At 41.4% G+C, this 18420-nt stretch overlaps 1 protein-coding gene across 1 annotated transcript in view; it reads left to right on the top strand.

The window, feature by feature from the left end:
• The first annotated feature begins 264 nt into the window (after positions 1–264).
• Positions 265–18420, top strand: part of NBN (nibrin) — a 35606-nt gene continuing 17450 nt past the window's right edge. The window contains exons 1-5 of the mRNA XM_063299464.1: positions 265–390; positions 4540–4673; positions 5581–5729; positions 8615–8774; positions 11017–11120. Coding sequence (XP_063155534.1) covers positions 354–390; positions 4540–4673; positions 5581–5729; positions 8615–8774; positions 11017–11120 — 584 coding nt within the window. The 5' untranslated portion in view covers positions 265–353. The remainder of the gene's footprint in view (positions 391–4539; positions 4674–5580; positions 5730–8614; positions 8775–11016; positions 11121–18420) is intronic.

Raw genomic sequence — 18420 nt, 5'->3', positions numbered from 1 at the left:
TAATAAACTACCATCTCCCTCAAGTCTAGTCCGACTCCTGATTCCTTCGGAGCAACATCCTTGTAGGTTCTTTTACCGGTTTGCCTTTCTTCCAGGACGTTTTTCCGAAAAACCCTCTTTTTTAGCCTACGCCAAGCGACGTTCCAGACGCAGGGCGAAACCTTCCCCCTCGCTGCCAGTAAGTGGCGCTGTCCCCTCTTGCCGGCTTCGTCCAACCTCGAGATGGGCGGCCCCGGCAGCGCGCAGGCGCAGTGTTCTCTTCTGCCTGCTGGGTTGAGGGCGAGGGAGAAGTGCGCGGAGACCCGCTTCCTGGCTGGGGGAAGCGGCACCCTCGATTCTTCTCTAGGGTTAGGATGTGGAAACTGTGCCCGGCCGATGAGGCCGGAGGAGGTAAGCAAGACGACTGAAGCGGGTGGGCGGAGAAGGGTAGGGCGAATAAGTCTGGGCTGCAACACTCCGGACCATCGCCGGACGGCAGGAAGAGAGAAAGCGTGGTGAGTGCTCTTGGCACCTTGTAGTGGCGGCCAGGCTTGCCTGTCAGATCGCCCTACTCTAGAGGAGGGAGAGGACGCGTTTTCATACGTGGACTTCCTCCGGTTTGGTGCCTGTTGACCCTGCTGTTTTGCGCGTTGTTTGGTTCATCCTAGACCGGTGTTTCTCAACCTCATCAACTTGATGCTGCTGGCTGGGGAATTCTGGGAGTTGAAGTTAATGAGGCTTTGAGACGCTCTACCTGGATGAATCTAGCAAGTTGGCCGGATGAAGAAACTGCGTAGTCCCTTGAAGTTCAGATTCACATGCACGTAAAGTCCAGCAAATCAAATACGTTTCGGAGAACACTTTTGTGGATTACATCCCCTTGATCACAGGCTACGGGTATGTGAGAGAGGAGTGTGTGTGTGTGTGTGTCTGTACCTACCTTTGGGAAGTAAAATGCAAGAAGTTTAGACAATATAGATGACCTGGAGCTAATGGCCCCTCAGAAGTGAAGAGCACAGTGCAGATGTTCTTGCAATGTTCAGGTGGTTAGCCGTGAGAAGAAAGTTCAGTTTAAAGTTGCTAGAAATTGGGTTATGATTCCCAGTGAATTCAGTGTAATTACTTATTTGGCAGTGCAGTGTAATAGTGATTGCACTATGAGGTCAGAAACAGAGCGTTTGGGGGAGATGAAATGTAGCCCCACTGGTTTGGGGATATTGTTGTTTGATATTGCTTCTTTCCCCACCTATACAAAAAGAGGAACAAAATGGTTGTGTATGCCAGAGGTTAATTCACATATCAGCTTATTAAACTAGAATAAGGCTGCATGTTGGGTGTTTGTCTTTTAAAAGCTAGTAGAGGGAGAAAGATTGAAAATAATTTTCAGGATAAATTTTATTTATGGAGTTTTGTCTAGTTTCCTCAGAAAGAAGAGGGCTGTTGTTTCGGTGGCCTCCTAAAGTAATCTATGTCACTGGAGACCTAAGCGGCCTCCAGAGCTAGGGGTACCCACTGCCAGCTTTAGTTGGTACGCCAACTGTGCCTTTTCCTGGGCAGGTACAACCTAGTTGCATTTGTTCACCTGCTGGTAACCTCACGTTGATCTTATCTATCTATCCTGAAGGGCTGTATTTGTGCTTGGCCAGGAAGCTGCAGCCTGGCTAGTAGATGAATGGAGGTTTGGCTGTGCGCATGTTTCACCTTTGTTGAAGACGGCCCACTGACTGCCAGTGAGTTATCGAGCCAGGATCAAGGTCTGTGTTACGACATGCAAGGCCTAACCAACTTGGGACTGGGATACCAGTCAGATTACCCTTGTGGTATAGGCTTGGTCACGCACTGAGTTCCTATGGGGACGTCCTGGTCCATGTACTGAGATCCATTGAATACCACCTGGAAGCTGCTTGCAGGGGCGCCTTCCATGTTTGCACCCGCATTCTGGAACACTCTCCCCCTCCTAGGCCGTCTTTATCTCCATCGCTTTTTAAAGGAATAAGTTAACTTTGTTCTTGTAGAGGGTATTATATTTTAGGGTATTGTCTGTCAGGTGCATTTTCTTATTATTTTATGTGTCAGCGTGGTTTAGCATAGGAAGTGGTATGTAAATGTATTATGTAAAAGCAAGGTAAACAAAATATATCCAAACAATTAACTGTCCTTCCAACCTGTTCTTATTTTCTGGGCTTTGAAATCCGATAATAAAGATAAACTTGACAAATATTTGTCAATTTTTTATTTTTCTGTTTAGGCCAGCTTTATAACTCTTCACCCAGGCTTTTGGTGAGGGAGAGTGAGACCCCTCCCTTCATTGCACTTGCCATCTTTTATCTTTAATTTTTACCTTTTATTGATTTTATTAAATTTTCTTTCTTTGGTTGCTGTGAGCTTTCCAGAGTGGGCAGTATACAAGTTAAATAAATTATTGTTATTATTATTATTATTATTATTATTATTATTATTAAACACAATAGCGTGAAATGACCACTGCCAGTTCTTTAGTTGGTGTTGGCCCTCATTCACATCGGGTTCTTCCCAAGAACCTAGGATGTCATAATGTATCAGCGTAGCATATATGCGGATCCAAGCAGTGTGGCCTTTTGTACTTGACGGATGGAAATATTGTCAATGCGCAGATTTTCCAAGTGTCGTCCAAGGCTTTTTTGTATGGTACCCAGCGTGCCGATAATCACTAGGACCACCATTGCCAGTTTATGCCATAATCTTTCAACTTCAACTTTCATATCTTGATATTTTGTGATCTTCTCCAATTCTTTGTCTTCTATTCTACTATCCCCTGGTATTGCCACATCAATTATCCACAAGTTCTTCTTTTCAACCACAATTAAATCTGGTGTGTTATGCGCCAACACTTCATCAGTTTGTATTCGGAAATCCCACAATATATCATCATCATCATCATCATCATCATCATCATCATCTTTATGGTATTTATTGAATATGACTTCAGCAGTTCATGGAGCGAGAATTGCCAGATGTACAAGCTGGGTTTAGAAAAGGCAGAGGAACTAGAGACCAAATTGCCAATATCCGCTGGATAATGGAAAAAGCCAGGGAGTTTCAGAAAAACATCTATTTCTGTTTTATTGACTATTCTAAAGCTTTTGACTGTGTGGACCATAACAAATTGTGGCAAGTTCTTAGTGGTATGGGGATACCAAGTCATCTTGTATGCCTCCTGAAGAATCTGTATAACGACCAAGTAGCAACAGTAAGAACAGACCATGGAACAACGGACTGGTTTAAGATTGGGAAAGGAGTACGGCAGGGCTGTATACTCTCACCCTACCTATTCAACTTGTATGCAGAACACATCATGCGACAAGCTGGGCTTAAGGAATCCAAGGCTGGAGTTAAAATCTCTGGAAGAAACATTAACAATCTCAGATATGCAGATGATACCACTTTGATGGCTGAAAGTGAAGAGGAACTGAGGAGCCTTATGATGAAGGTGAAAGAAGAAAGTGCAAAAGCTGGCTTGCAGCTAAACCTGAAAAAAACCAAGATTATGGCAACCAGCTTGATTGATAACTGGCAAATAGAGGGAGAAAATGTAGAAGCAGTGGAAGACTTTGTATTTCTAGGTGCGAAGATTACTGCAGATGCTGACTGCAGTCAGGAAATCAGAAGACGCTTAATCCTTGGGAGAAGAGCAATGACAAATCTCAATAAAATAGTTAAGAGCAGTGACATCACACTGACAACAAAGGCCCGTAGTAACATATGGCTGCGAGAGCTGGACCATAAGGAAGACTGAGAGAAGGAAGATAGATCCTTTGGAACTGTGGTGTGGGAGGAAAATTCTGAGAGTGCCTTGGACTGCAAGAAGATCAAACCAGTCCCTCCTCCAGGAAATAAAGCCAGACTGCTCACTTGAGGAAATGATATTAAAGGCCAAACTGAAATACTTTGGCCACATAAGGAGAAGACAGGACTCCCTGGAGAAGATGCTGATGCTAGGGAGAGTGGAAGGCAAAAGGAAGAGGGGCCGACCAAGGGCAAGATGGATGGATGATATTCTAGAGGTGACGGACTTGTCCCTGGGGGAGCTGGGGGTGTCGACAACCGACAGGAAGCTCTGGCATGGGCTGGTCCATGAAGTCATGAAGAGTCGGAAGCGACTAAACGAATAAACAACAAATTGAATATTATTATATATATAAGCAGGGAGAGGGCTACCATACCACTCTTATTTTGGATGCTTTGATATGAGAAGGACATTTCTGTAGCAGTGTGTTAGTGTTTGTGTGTGTATATGTGTATGTCGTATAGCTGTCACAAATGCAGGTCCATATATTATTAACATTTTTTTGTCTTTATTTAATAAACAGAGGAAAAATAAAACAATTACAACCTTTCTACATGAGATACCGAGCTCTAATTATAAGCATATGCTTATTCAGTGACACTCTAAAATTTGACTTGCTTATTTATTTAGTTTCATTCTTTTAACATTTTTTCCACTGCATATTGTTACAGTGGATGATAGTACTTTTTCTTGGTTATAATCATCTTTGAAACTAACATTTTCTTTAATTTCAGGACAGCTGTATCGGCTTCTAGTTGGAGTCGAGTATGTTGTTGGACGAAAGAATTGTGGAATTTTAATTCAAAATGATCAATCAATGAGCCGAAGTCACGCAATTCTTTCAGTTAATCATTCCCAGGTGAATCTTGTAAGTATCACATTCAATCAAGCTACATGCCTCAGCAAAGGTTTTTACTGTCTGCATATAAAACTGTATCTGGACACAACACATAAACTTCCAGTTTGGCTATATGATAGAATATTTCACTTTTCAATTAACTGTAGTCTATCATTACCTCTGACCTGGTTGGTCCAAACAAACTGATTCCAAGCCATTGTTTAAGATCCTGGCTTGTCTGCAAATACCATAATTAAACCCAAGCACAGTTCTCCGTTTAAGCAACAGACCAAACTATAATCTGTTAGTTGAAGACAGGATTGTACCTTTTTTAGCAGCTCCCCAGGAAACTAAAGGAGGTGAACCATTACACTAATATTTAGAGGTTCATCCAAACCAACTGTCTAGTTGACTGTGCTCATATTTCAGATACTTTCCTTAAGAATATATATATCAGATGACTAATGTGGCTACCAAGATAGATTGTTAATACTAGAAGCAGATAAGATAAATTATGCTTGGCATTTCTGGTGTAAAGTACTGTATAAAATGTTCAAGGAAAGAAAGTGTTCCTATGAAAGCATCTAAATCTTTGCAAGTAAAAATAAGTGCAGTAAAGCTAAACTGTGATTCACCTGGATGATTTACTGGCTTCTGTAGAATAACAGTGTACTGTGTCATTCTCAGGAACTGTTAAAGCAATTGAGATATTACGAAAAAAGGGTGAATCCTTAAACTCATTTAACAAAAATAGTGTTTGAACGGCAGAGAAATGGTAAAGTGTATGTAGAGCTACAGCACATTAATATTATACTGAGTAGTTTGGTGGTTTATACTGAGTAGTGATGAGGTTTTAAAAAAAGGAGCGATATAGCCAGTTGAATAAGCTTGCTGATCTTGAAACTTTAAATGCTATGAGTTTTATTCTAATTTTCAGAGTCAATCCTCATCATTTCCTGAATTAACTTTGAAAGACACTTCAAAATATGGTACCTTTGTTAATGGAGAAAGGCTCCCCAATGGTAATACCATGACCTTAAGATCTGGTGACAGAATCACCTTTGGAGTCTTTGAAAGCAAGTACAGGTATGATAGATTTGTGCTAGTTTTGAAATGATTAAGGGGAAATCTATGAGCTTGTTGTGTATTTCAGAAGCCATGGATTATGGTTATGGATAAAGTAAAAATACAAGACAAAATGTTATTCGTAGCCGTGAAACTTACAGAAGACTGAAATTAGTTGGGAAAAGGAAACTTTCAGTATCCCATTTAGAAGCATATTTACTGATTGTGCAGGACTTACTGCCAAATAAGTGTTAGAGCCTTACTGTGAAATAAGTCTCAGCGAATTCAAGAAGCCATCCCTGAATTTGGCTGTTTTGGACAAGTTTAGACTTGTTTCCAATCTTTCTTTTTTAGGAAAAGTTTTGGAGAAAGTGGTGGCCTTGCAACTGCAGAGAGCCTTAGAAGAAATAGATTATTTAGACCCTTGGCAATCAGGGTTCAAGCTGGGATATGGCACAGAGATTGTATTGGTCACTCTTGAGGATGACCTAAGGAAAGACCAGGATTGGGGGAGTGCAACCCTCTTGGTCCTTCTTTCTCTCAGCAGATTGCAGTCAATACCATTGACCCTAGTATCCTCCCAGAGTGTCTCCAAGGGATTAGAGTGGGTGGCACTGTCTTGCAGTGGTTCTCCTCCTTCCTGAAAGGGTGGTTTCAACGGGTGGTAATGGGGAGGAGAAATCTGCCCAGAAAGTTCCATTTTGTGAGTGTTTCTGTCCTCTATCCACTTCTTTTTAACATCTACATGAAGCTACTAGGGGAGGTCACCCACCAGCACAAAGTTAGATATCAAGCTATACTTCTCATCTCAGAGCCCAAGAAGTGATGTGGTGGAAGTGCTGACTCAGTGCCTGGAGACTGCTGTCAGGGTTTGGATGGGGAAGAGCAGACTCCAGCTGAATCCTTCTGAGGTGGAGCGGCTTTGGGTTTGTGGACTTAACAGTTCCATCTTTGACTCTGAATGGGTTCCACTTCCTTTCTCAGAGGTGATCCACAATTTGGGAGTTAGAATCACTGTTCCTGCTTGAAAAGCAGGTGGCAGCTGTGACTAGGATGGCTTTTGCAGCTGTATATTGTTTGCCAATTGCACCATTCCTGGAATGGGAGGCCCACAGTCACTTATACTCTAGTAGCTTATACAGCTGCTTATATCCTGTTTTGATTACTGCGACATGATATACATGTGGCTGCCCTTGAAGAGCATTCAGAAGCTACAGCTGTATAGAATGCAGCATCCCAGACTGTGATGGATGAGTCTTGGGTGACCCCACAGCTTTGGGAGCTGCACTGGTTTCCAGTTGGCTTCAGGGTGCTCTTTAAGCTACTGGTTATCACCTTTAAGGCCCTACATGACTTGGATCTGGTTATCTGAGGAACCACCTTCTCCTGTATTCATCTTCTCGTCCAACCAGATCAAATAGGATCAACTCCTTTCAGGTCCTGTCTATACCAGACTGTCACCAAATGAAGTCTTAAAAGTGGGAGTTTTCAGTAGCTTTTTTAGGAATGAGTGGCATACAAGCAAAGTAAAAGATAAATAACTAAATAAACTCAGGGAGGCTTGTTTCTTAGCAAATTCATGTAGGATTGAACTGTGAAATGTTGGTTAGTTGATACCTACATTTTTTGTTTATGACCAACCTTTATTGTAAGATTTGTAAGGATCTGGTTTCAGGATGTGATGAACAAAATGGAACATGGAGAGTTTTTTCCACATTTTTTTCCAAAAATTGTATTAGGCAAATAGCCTAATATTAACAGTTCATTTGTAGATAACAGAATTGATTGCCTGCACACTGCTATACTCTGAAGAGATTGTCTATGGATATAATTACTGGAATTCTTGATTAGTCCCAAGAGAAACTTCCTGCAGATGAAAGATTTAGTTCAGTTTTTGGGAGGCCTTTCAGCTTTCTAGTAGGATGAATAGGAAAGAGAGTGTTTGCTCTCATTTCCATCCTGAAAACCTGCTTGGAAGAATTGCCAGGCCTAGCTATGGAGCAAGGGGAATAATTGGAAATAATTCAATCTCCTTTCTCTCAGGGAAGGCATTTTGAGCAGAACTACAGACAGGAAGAGTCCTTATGGGGAGAGAGAAAAAGAAAATGCTACTATAGTTTTGCATTGCCAGGTTCACTAAGCTTTGAGATATCTGTCTAGAAAGACAAATTTTTCATCTTTCCTCTTTTCCAATTCCAGCTTTGTCTGTATGCCTTATGTATCCACTGATAATGTTAAATCATTTAACCTTGGCTTTATCTTGGTTTTCGCTCTTGCCTACCTCCTTTGTTCATCCTATTGTCAAGTCATATTGCTTCTTCCTTTCCAAAATCACAGAAACCACCCTCATTCTATCCTTTTGACCCAAATTCTGGTCCATTTTTTAAAATCTATCTCCCCTAACTATTGATATACAAAGTGAGAGAAATACTTCTCTCTAGTCTTATCTCCTGTATGACTCTTGAGTAATATGTTGCCAAATAAATCGCCTATTATTCTGATCTCATTATGTCCTCTGAAATCCAATTTTTCACTGCCTCTTTGATGTGGATCCAGCATCAAGTTTCTTTCCTGTACCATGATGTGTCCCTGGTTCCTCCATTTATTATCTTCCATAACCTGAAACTGTCCTCTCAAAGATTCTAGTATTTGTCTCTTGGCCTGCTACTATCTCAGTGGGGACTAATGCAATGCCACTTCTTCAAATCTCATCTTTTTGGGGGAAGCCTTTGATTCAGTCTCCTGATATATATGCCTTACTTAACGCAGCCTAACCACATGCAACTGAAACAAACACCAATTGCTTTCTTCAGTGCCCCACCTGCCTTACATCTTCATTTTCCCTAACAGATGGTGAGCTGTTTGGCACTATTTATATTCATGTTCTGTTTTATTGTATTTTGCAGAGTAGAATATGAGCCACTGGTTGTGTGTTCTTCATGCTTAGATGTTTCGCAGAAAAGTGGTTTAAATAAAAACATTCTTCAGCTGGGTGGCCATGTGGTAAATGAGTGGAAAGAAGACTGTACCCATCTTGCTATGGTTTCGGTCAAAGTTACTGTGAAGGTGAGTATATTTCTGATATGTAAGCATGATATAAATTTTTAAAAGTGTCACAAAAAATGTTCTGTAGTCCTACATGTAATAGTGTTTCTGTATTCTTTTCCTATTGGACTACTTTTAATTCTTGATTTGAAAATGAAGGCATCCCAGCAATAGCAGCAGAAGGCTGGATAGAGAAGAATGTTTTATGTGCACTCCTACACAATGTTTTCTAAGAAGTAAGTTCCTACGTTCATCTGTGCATAGGAGTGCAGGCTTGGATGCCTAGTAAAGCAGTAAGGAAGGGGAAGGGAATTTTTGGCATATAGTGAAAAGAGTAGCTGCCACTCCTTGTTTAATATAGGATTTCTCAGGATGAATGATGATGTTAGGATATATAAACATTTGAACATTAAGAATGTAATTAATTAACTTAATAAAAAATCACAGAGAAGGTCAGATTATATTGGATCAGCAAAGAAGCTGGGGAGAAATGCAGAGTATAAGAGTAAGGAGATGAGTGATTCAGAGGTATGTAGAAGAATTGATTGGATGAGATAGTTAACAGTTGTTGACCACAAAAAATTCTGGGGTCAACATTTTCAACTTCAAGTGAGTTTCACAGTTTCATAGTGGTAAGATGATTGTTCTAAAAAATTGAAAAGCTAAAAGTATATTGGAGCTGCATATTATATGGCTTACTGACCAGTAGTATTTTCACATTGCAGTACTAATAATTGGATACACATATCAAAGTTTTTAAGTTTCTTTGGAATGTAATGTTTCAACCTCATAAAATAGACTAATTTAAATAATGTACTCCAAATGATTGCACAGACTGTGGACACGGAGACAAATACAGGTAGTCCTCGGATTACTTACCATTTGTTCAGCGGCTGTTCAAAGTTACAACCATGCTGAACAAATGGTAGTTATGACCAGTCCTTGAAGTTCCAGCTGTTGCAGCACTGCTGCAGTCAGGTGATCAAAATTTGGGTACTTGGCGACCAGCCCGCATTTTCGACCAGTCACAGAGTCCCATGGTCATGTTCTCTTGTCCTGCATGAACTGCCTCTGCTTCAACTCCCCCCACCCGCCTATCTCTCCCCCCATGCTCTTTTGGCTGCCCTGCACCCTGCCACCTATCCTTGCTGCCGCCACCCCACTGCCACCCCCACCACCTGATCTTTTCCGTCTTCCTCCTGCTGCTGGCCTGGGATCCAGGTGCTGGGCGAAGGCACAGCCCTGGGACACACACAGTGAGCGCGTCATGGTGGCAGAGCCTCATCTGCCGAAGTGAGCTTGCCAGGCCTGGCCAGGGAGGAGGCAGGGAAATGGAGCTGGGAAAGGTCAGTTGGGGTTGGTGAGGGGGTAGCAGGGATAGGTGATGGAGTGCAGGGTGGCCAAAAGGGCAGTGATGGGAGGGGCATAGGCAGGTGGGGAGAGTTGAAGCAGAGGCAGTTCACGTAGGGTAGAAGCATGAGGTCCTTGCCTTATGACCACACAGTCCCAGCCCAGCAACCACAATCTGGATTGCTGGGATTGCCATTGCTAAGCAGCGTGGTCACATGATGTTTTGATTAACCACCACTTCGCTTAGCAATGGAAATTCCGGTCCCAGTTAGGGATGTAGCCCAAGGACTACCTATATGCTAACCTGAATCATACTTGTTTGCATAAAAACATTTTCCAATTCAAATTTTTCCAGAAAACCAACATCTCTAATAGTGATAACTGAAAATACAGGTAGACCTTGTTTAGCGACTGCCTCATTTTGTGACTGTTTGCAGTTATGATGGTGAAACAGTAACTTTGCAACCAATCCTCACATTTACAGTTCTGTAAAACAAAGGAAAGCTGAAGTAAGTTCATAAGCATAGTCTTGGTTTCCCTTAGCAACCCTTCGCTTAACAACTGAGTTGCCAGTCCCAATTGTGGTCACTAAACCAGGACTACCTGTACTGATGGGAGTCCTTTTGTAGCAGAATTTGCCGCCATATTTTAAAATTAAGATATTGACTGGAAGAATAATAAAACAGCGCAAATTGTTCTGCAATGATTATAGAATTTGTCTATAGGACATAGGGCACAGGCAGGTGGGGATTTTCTTTTGTAAGGGGATCTCAGTTTAGAATATCATCAACCAACGAATGAGTTTAGAAACAGAAAGGTTTGTACTAGGATGAGGAACCTGAATCAAGATCAGAGAGACTACATGTTTTGTATTACTATGAATTATTGTTACAATTTCCTGCTTTATTTGTAGACAATATGTGCACTGATTTGTGGCCGACCAATTTTGAAGCCAGGGTATTTTGATGAATTAATCAAAGCCATTCAAGCAAAGCAACAGTTACCACTGCCTGAAAGGTAATAAGCTCTAAGGTACATCCTCATTTTTAAAGTTTTAATGTTTCGTGTTATAATAATATACCATGTAACATTTGCTAAGATTACATTAGACTTCAAAAAACTCCTGAAGTATGCCTTGCTTAAATATAATTATCCCAGATACATTAATCATGCTATATATTGATGGTGTGGTGGGTAAGGCACCAGGCTAGAAACCGGGAGACTGGGAGTTCTAGTCTCGCCTTAGACACAAAGCCAGCTGGGTGACCTTGGGCCAGTCCCTCTCTCTCAGCCCTCAGAAGGAGGCAGTGGCAAACCACTTCTGAAAAACCTTGCCAAGAAAACTGCAGGGACTTGTCCAGGCAGTCTCAAAGAATCGGACACAATTGAATGGAGATAGATAAATAGAGCAGTACGGTAAAATTTTGTAGATTGAGCTATAATACATTTTAATTTGTTCCCTGTTCAACATGTTTTTGACTGTATATACAGTTTTATTTGTTTAATTGTATTAGAAATTCATTTTACATGAAATGCTACTTCCTTTATTTTTTCATAAGAAAACAGCTTAAATTCTCATATTGGTTATTTCTGGCCTTGTGCTACTGAATGGCATTAGTTCTTCCTGCAGCTAGTGTTTATCAAAGCAGGGAACAATAAAACATAAAAATAGTAATTAAAACAGTAAGGACATTAATAATGAGACAATGGCATTCAGCTCCACACGTATCCTAGTATCTTTTAAGGATTAAAACTCCAAAAAGCCCAGCTGCATTCTTAAATCAGTGAAGCTCCTGGATTTGATAAATCTCAGATGGTAAAAGTTTACTCAGATGGTAAAATCTCAGATGGTAAAAGGGACGTGGTGGCGCTGTGGGTTAAACCGCTGAGGTGCTGAGCTTGCCGATCAGAAGGTCAGCGGTTTGAATCCACGTGACGGGGTGAGCTCCCGTTGCTAGTCCCAGCTCCTGCCAACCTAGCAGTTCGAAAACATGCAAATGTGAGTAGATTAATAGGTACCGCTTCGGCGGGCAGATAACGGCGTTCCATGTAGTCATGCTGGCCACATGACCACGGAAGTGTCTACAGACAAACGCCGACTCTTCAGCTTTGAAACGGAGATGAGCACTGTCCGCTAGAGTCAGACAAGACTGGATTTAATGTCAAGGGAAACCTTTACCTTTACCTAAAAGTTCTGCAAATCCATTATTAGTGAAATAGATAATCCTGACCCTGATGGAAGATGAGCCTATCACAGATTTTTGTTTCTGGATTTTGCCATAGCAAAGAAACATTTCAGTCCTGTTATAGGCCCAATTTTAGTCTGGATTATCCTGATCAATGAGTTAACATGGGAGACAAGCAAGGAGGACAGCAATTCCTTATTTGTCTTGATCTCTGAGTAGGTTTTAATACCATTGATAATTATATTTTTCTGGACTGTCCCTTAAATTTGAGATGGGTAGCATGAGGATAGGGTTATTTTACTCCTGTCTTTAGTTTTTGTTCCAGAAAATAATTTTGTAGGTTGAGGATTACTCAGTTCTCTGGCATATATATGTCCTGCAGAGTTTCATCCTGACTTTAAATAAACAGATTTTTTTTTAAACATCTCCAAAGCAGATCACATCAGTTAAAAGAGATAGACTCAGCTCTCAGTTTAGAAGCTAGGAATATCCCTTGATGACTGTCCTCTTTTAGTTGAAAAAGTGATATTACTGAAAGGAATATCCAGAGCTATGGACACATAATTATAATAAGTCTATTATATGTGTAAGCATCACAAAATTCTTAGCATGTAAGGAGTAAACATTTCTCCTGGGGCCACACTAAAAGTAACTCTGAATTGCCTGGATTGTATTTTAATTAGAGAATATTTGTAGCTCACGGTTGAACTGTGGAGTCCTTGATGCTCTCTGAACCTTGTTGTTTTCTTGCAGAAGTTTCATTGCCAGACGAGGCAACATCTTCAGTGCGATGAAGAAGTTGCCTAGTCTGAAGATGTTGCCTCATCTGGCAATGAAATGTCTGCAAGAAAACAACAAGGCTCAGAGAGCACCAAGGACTCCACTGTATTTTAAATTATTCACACATACCTAGCCTATTAAAGACTTCAGGATGTTACTCAGCCATTATACCAAGTTCTAATAGAAAAAAGTTGAATATCATCCATTTATTAATAACAGCTCTTTCTATAACTCCCAACTAGTACTCCCAGTAGTTTCATGGAAACAGAAAAGATTCCTCCTAATATCAAGTACTGTAACTCTCCACTGAGAAAGGAACAGAATCCACAAAACTATTCTCGTGTTCCACAAAGCTATTTGATTGATGTTCTTGAAGATTGTGAGAGGTGAAAAGAGATTTAGTTTGTACTACCACTGCCTCTTCTAGTGAAGGTTGTTGTTAAAAGATGGGTGCATAGTGTTTTGAGGTCTAAATATTCTGCCTTCCTGCTGCAACCCCTTTGGAAGTGGTCTGAAAGAGGCCATTCTACATGTAATGGAAATGGTCTGATCTTGAAATGGACTGTTACAACCTATGTTTTACAGTTGAAACTGTGTTTTCAGAGTTGGGTCAATTAAGCAGAACAGTCCAGAGAATATTTCTGGTGAGGTTGCAATAGCTGGAGGTGGGATTGTGGGGTTTGAGGGTTAGAACATTTTGACTTTGTATGCTTCTACTTGTCAGGCAGCCTCAGTAGATGACAGCACCTGGCTGATCTTGTCTGGACTTAGAAACTAAATAGGATTATCCCTGGTTAGGCTAGTATGGAAGATAATCAGGTAATATGAGGACTGTAGGATAGATTGGGAAATTGAAGAAAAATGGAAAAATGCAGTGGCAAAACATTTTGCACTGCTGTCAAGTGAACAAAATGATTGTATCTGTGTAATCATTAGGAGTCTAGGTCAACTAGAGGACATCTTTAACCTCTTTATTTGTCAGAGAATGATGACCACAGTCATTTCTGTCTAAGAAACTCTACAGGACTTCAATTAAAATGGTCATTACCTATGCCAACTGTTCTCCACTTTTTTCTTTATGAGGACCATTACATAACTAAAATGTTTTTCTGGCCATCGCATAAACCAGAGAGGAAAAATACAGTTGTCAAGATCCCATAAAGACCCCAATTTTGATGGTCTTCATGGGACCCCAACATTAAATAAAATTGAATTTATTTTTTAAAATGAGTGGAATCTCAAAGGATGACCGAATCATGTTCTCACCTTCTTTAAAATATATTTTTGTTTTGCTAGCTGCACTTATTTCTTCTTTCATGCTGGATGCAACTTCTTAATACAGATTTTAATTTGCAGTGTATATTACATTTATGATACATTTATGATACATGCACTTTTGGGAGGCCACCAGGTGTTTTCAGATATTATAAGAACAGCATTGACTTAATTTCACCAAGTTGCTATAGAGATCTCTATGGTAATATCTTCAAGCCAGTGTAGGTCTTCTTGGGAATATGTACACTAACCAAGATTGTTTTAAATAAAACTTTGTAGCATATTCTTAGTGCAGTAAATAATATCCTGTACAATATGAATACTGTATATATTTGTGTGTTTATGTGTATCCAATTTCAGCTGTAAGCAACAGCTTAGATTTATTTAGCAACAGAAAATTCAAATGATTTTAAAAGTTACAGTTTGGTGAAATTTGATACATAATTAAAATTGAAATGAGCATTTATCTTTAGAGAGGATCTCATATTTGAACATTTTAGTTTGAATTTCTGTAGGCTCTACTCCTTCAGCAAAGGATCGTTACCTTGTCGTGGTGCTGGAGCTTGAGCACCTCAATGATGCCATGAGCTAAACCGTGAAGGGCCACCCAAGACGGGAAGGTCATGACAGAGAGGTCAGACTAAATGCGATCCCTGGGGAAGGTAATGGCAACCCACCTCAGTATTCTTGCCGTGAAAACTAAATGGATCAGTACAACCAGAGATATGTCGGTATACCATCGGAAGATGAGACCCCCAGGTCGGAAGATGGTCAAAATGCTACTGGGGAGGAACAGAGGATGAGCTCAACTAGCCCCAGACGTGATGACGCAGCTAGCTCAAAGCCGAAAGGACGGCTAGCAGCCGACGGTGCTGGTGGTGAATGGCGAATCCGATGTTCTAAGGATCAACACACCATTGGAACCTGGAATGTAAGATCTATGAGCCAGGGCAAATTGGATGTGGTTATTGGTGAGATGTCAAGATTAAAGATAGACATTCTGGGCATCAGTGAACTGAAATGGACTGGAATGGGCCACTTCACATCAAATGACCACCAGATCTACTACTGCGGACAAGAGGACCACAGAAGAAATGGAGTAGCCTTCATAATTAATAGTAAAGTGGCTAAAGCAGTGCTTGGATACAACCCAAAAAACGACAGAATGATCTCAATTCGAATTCAGGGCAAGCCATCTAACATCACAGTGATCCAAATATACGCCCCAACCACAAATGCTGAAGAAGCTGAAGTAGAGCAGTTCTATGAGGATCTGCAGCACCTACTGGACAACACGCCTAAAAGAGATGTTATTTTCATCACAGGAGACTGGAATGCTAAGGTGGGCAGTCAAATGACACCTCGAATTACAGGTAAGTATGGCCTGGGAGAACAAAACGAAGCAGGACACAGGCTGATAGAATTTTGCCAAGACAATTCACTCTGCATAACAAACACTCTCTTCCAACAACCTAAGAGACGGCTTTATACATGGACTTCACCAGATGGACAACACCGAAATCAGATTGATTACATCCTTTGCAGCCAAAGGTGGCGGACATCTGTACAGTCGGTAAAAACAAGGCCTGGAGCTGACTGTAGTTCAGATCACGAACTTCTTCTTGCACAATTTAGGATCAGACTAAAGAGATTAGGGAAGACCCACAGATCAGCTAGATATGAGCTCACTAATATTCCTAAGGAATATGCAGTGGAGGTGAAGAATAGATTTAAGGGACTGGACTTAGTAGATAGGGTCCCGGAAGAACTCTGGACAGAAGTTGGCAGCATTGTTCAGGAGGCGGCAACAAAATACATCCCAAAGAAAGAGAAAACCAAGAAGGCAAAATGGCTGTCTGCTGAGACACTAGAAGTAGACCAAGAAAGAAGGAAAGCAAAAGGCAACAGTGATAGGGGGAGATATGCCCAATTAAATGCAAAATTCCAGAGGTTAGCCAGAAGAGATAAGGAATTATTTTTAAACAAGCAATGCGCGGAAGTGGAAGAAGACAATAGAATAGGAAGGACAAGAGACCTCTTCCAGAAAATTAGAAACATTGGAGGTAAATTCCAGGCAAAAATGGGTATGATCAAAAACAAAGATGGCAAGGACCTAACAGAAGAAGAAGAGATCAAGAAAAGGTGGCAGGAATATACAGAAGACGTGTATAGGAAGGATAACAATATCGGGGATAGCTTTGACGGTGTGGTCGGTGAGCTAGAGCCAGACATCCTGAAGAGTGAGGTTGAGTGGGCCTTAAGAAGCATTGCTAATAACAAGGCAACAGGAGACGACGGCATCCCAGCTGAACTGTTCAAAATCTTGCAAGATGATGCTGTCAAGGTAATGCATGCTATATGCCAGCAAATTTGGAAAACACAAGAATGGCCATCAGACTGGAAAAAATCAACTTATATCCCCATACCAAAAAAGGGAAACACTAAAGAATGTTCAAACTATCGAACAGTGGCACTCATTTCACATGCCAGTAAGGTAATGCTCAAGATCCTGCAAGGTAGACTTCAGCAGTTCATGGAGCGAGAATTGCCAGATGTACAAGCTGGGTTTAGAAAAGGCAGAGGAACTAGAGACCAAATTGCCAATATCCGCTGGATAATGGAAAAAGCCAGGGAGTTTCAGAAAAACATCTATTTCTGTTTTATTGACTATTCTAAAGCCTTTGACTGTGTGGACCATAACAAATTGTGGCAAGTTCTTAGTGGTATGGGGATACCAAGTCATCTTGTATGCCTCCTGAGGAATCTGTATAACGACCAAGTAGCAACAGTAAGAACAGACCACGGAACAACAGACTGGTTTAAGATTGGGAAAGGAGTACGGCAGGGCTGTATACTCTCACCCTACCTATTCAACTTGTATGCAGAACACATCATGCGACAAGCTGGCCTTGAGGAATCCAAGGCTGGAGTTAAAATCTCTGGAAGAAACATTAACAATCTCAGATATACAGATGATACCACTTTGATGGCTGAAAATGAAGAGGAACTGAGAAGCCTTATGATGAAGGTGAAAGAAGAAAGTGCAAAAGCTGGTTTGCAGCTAAACCTCAAAAAAACCAAGATTATGGCAACCAGCTTGATTGATAACTGGCAAATAGAGGGAGAAAATGTAGAAGCAGTGAAAGACTTTGTATTCCTAGGTGCAAAGATTACTGCAGATGCTGACTGCAGTCAGGAAATCAGAAGACGCTTAATCCTTGGAAGAAGAGCAATGACAAATCTCGATCAAATAGTTAAGAGCAGAGACATCACACTGACAACAAAGGCCCGCATAGTTAAAGCAATGGTGTTCCCAGTAGTAACATATGGCTGCGAGAGCTGGACCATAAGGAAGGCTGAGCGAAGGAAGGTCGATGCTTTTGAACTGTGGTGTTGGAGGAAAATTCTGAGAGTGCCTTGGACTGCAAGAAGATCCAACCAGTCCATCCTCCAGGAAATAAAGCCAGACTGCTCACTTGAGGGAATGATATTAAAGGCAAAACTGAAATACTTTGGCCACATAATGAGAAGACAGGACACCCTGGAGAAGATGCTGATGCTAGGGAGAATGGAAGGCAAAAGGAAGAGGGGCCGACCAAGGGCAAGATGGATGGATGATATTCTAGAGGTGACGGACTCGTCCCTGGGGGAGCTGGGGGTGTTGATGACCGACAGGAAGCTCTGGCGTGGGCTGGTCCATGAAGTCACGAAGAGTCGGAAGCGACTAAACGAATAAACAACAACACAGGCTCTACTCACTGTCACTCATGTCCTCATGACCTCCTGTTTGGACTACTGCAAGGGGCTCTACGTGGGGCTGCCTTTGAAGAGCATTCAGAAGCTTCAGCTGGTACAGAATGCAGCTGCCCGGGTTGTAAATGGTGTTGGCTACTCGGCATATGTATCACCACTGGTTTGGGAGCTGCATTGGTTTCTAGTGTTTTTCCAGATGCAATTCAAGGTGCTGGTTGTCTCCTTTAAAGCCCTTCATGGCTTGGGACTGGGTTACCTGAGGGACCATCTTTTCCCAATTGTTTCTACCTGTCCAATCCAGTCTGGCAAGATGGGCATACTCT

The sequence above is a fragment of the Candoia aspera genome, chromosome 3, assembly GCF_035149785.1.
Source record: "Candoia aspera isolate rCanAsp1 chromosome 3, rCanAsp1.hap2, whole genome shotgun sequence".
NCBI classification, from domain to species: domain Eukaryota; kingdom Metazoa; phylum Chordata; class Lepidosauria; order Squamata; family Boidae; genus Candoia; species Candoia aspera.
The sequence above is the reverse complement of the archived record's forward strand: the minus strand, read 5'-3'. Positions and strand labels throughout refer to the sequence as shown.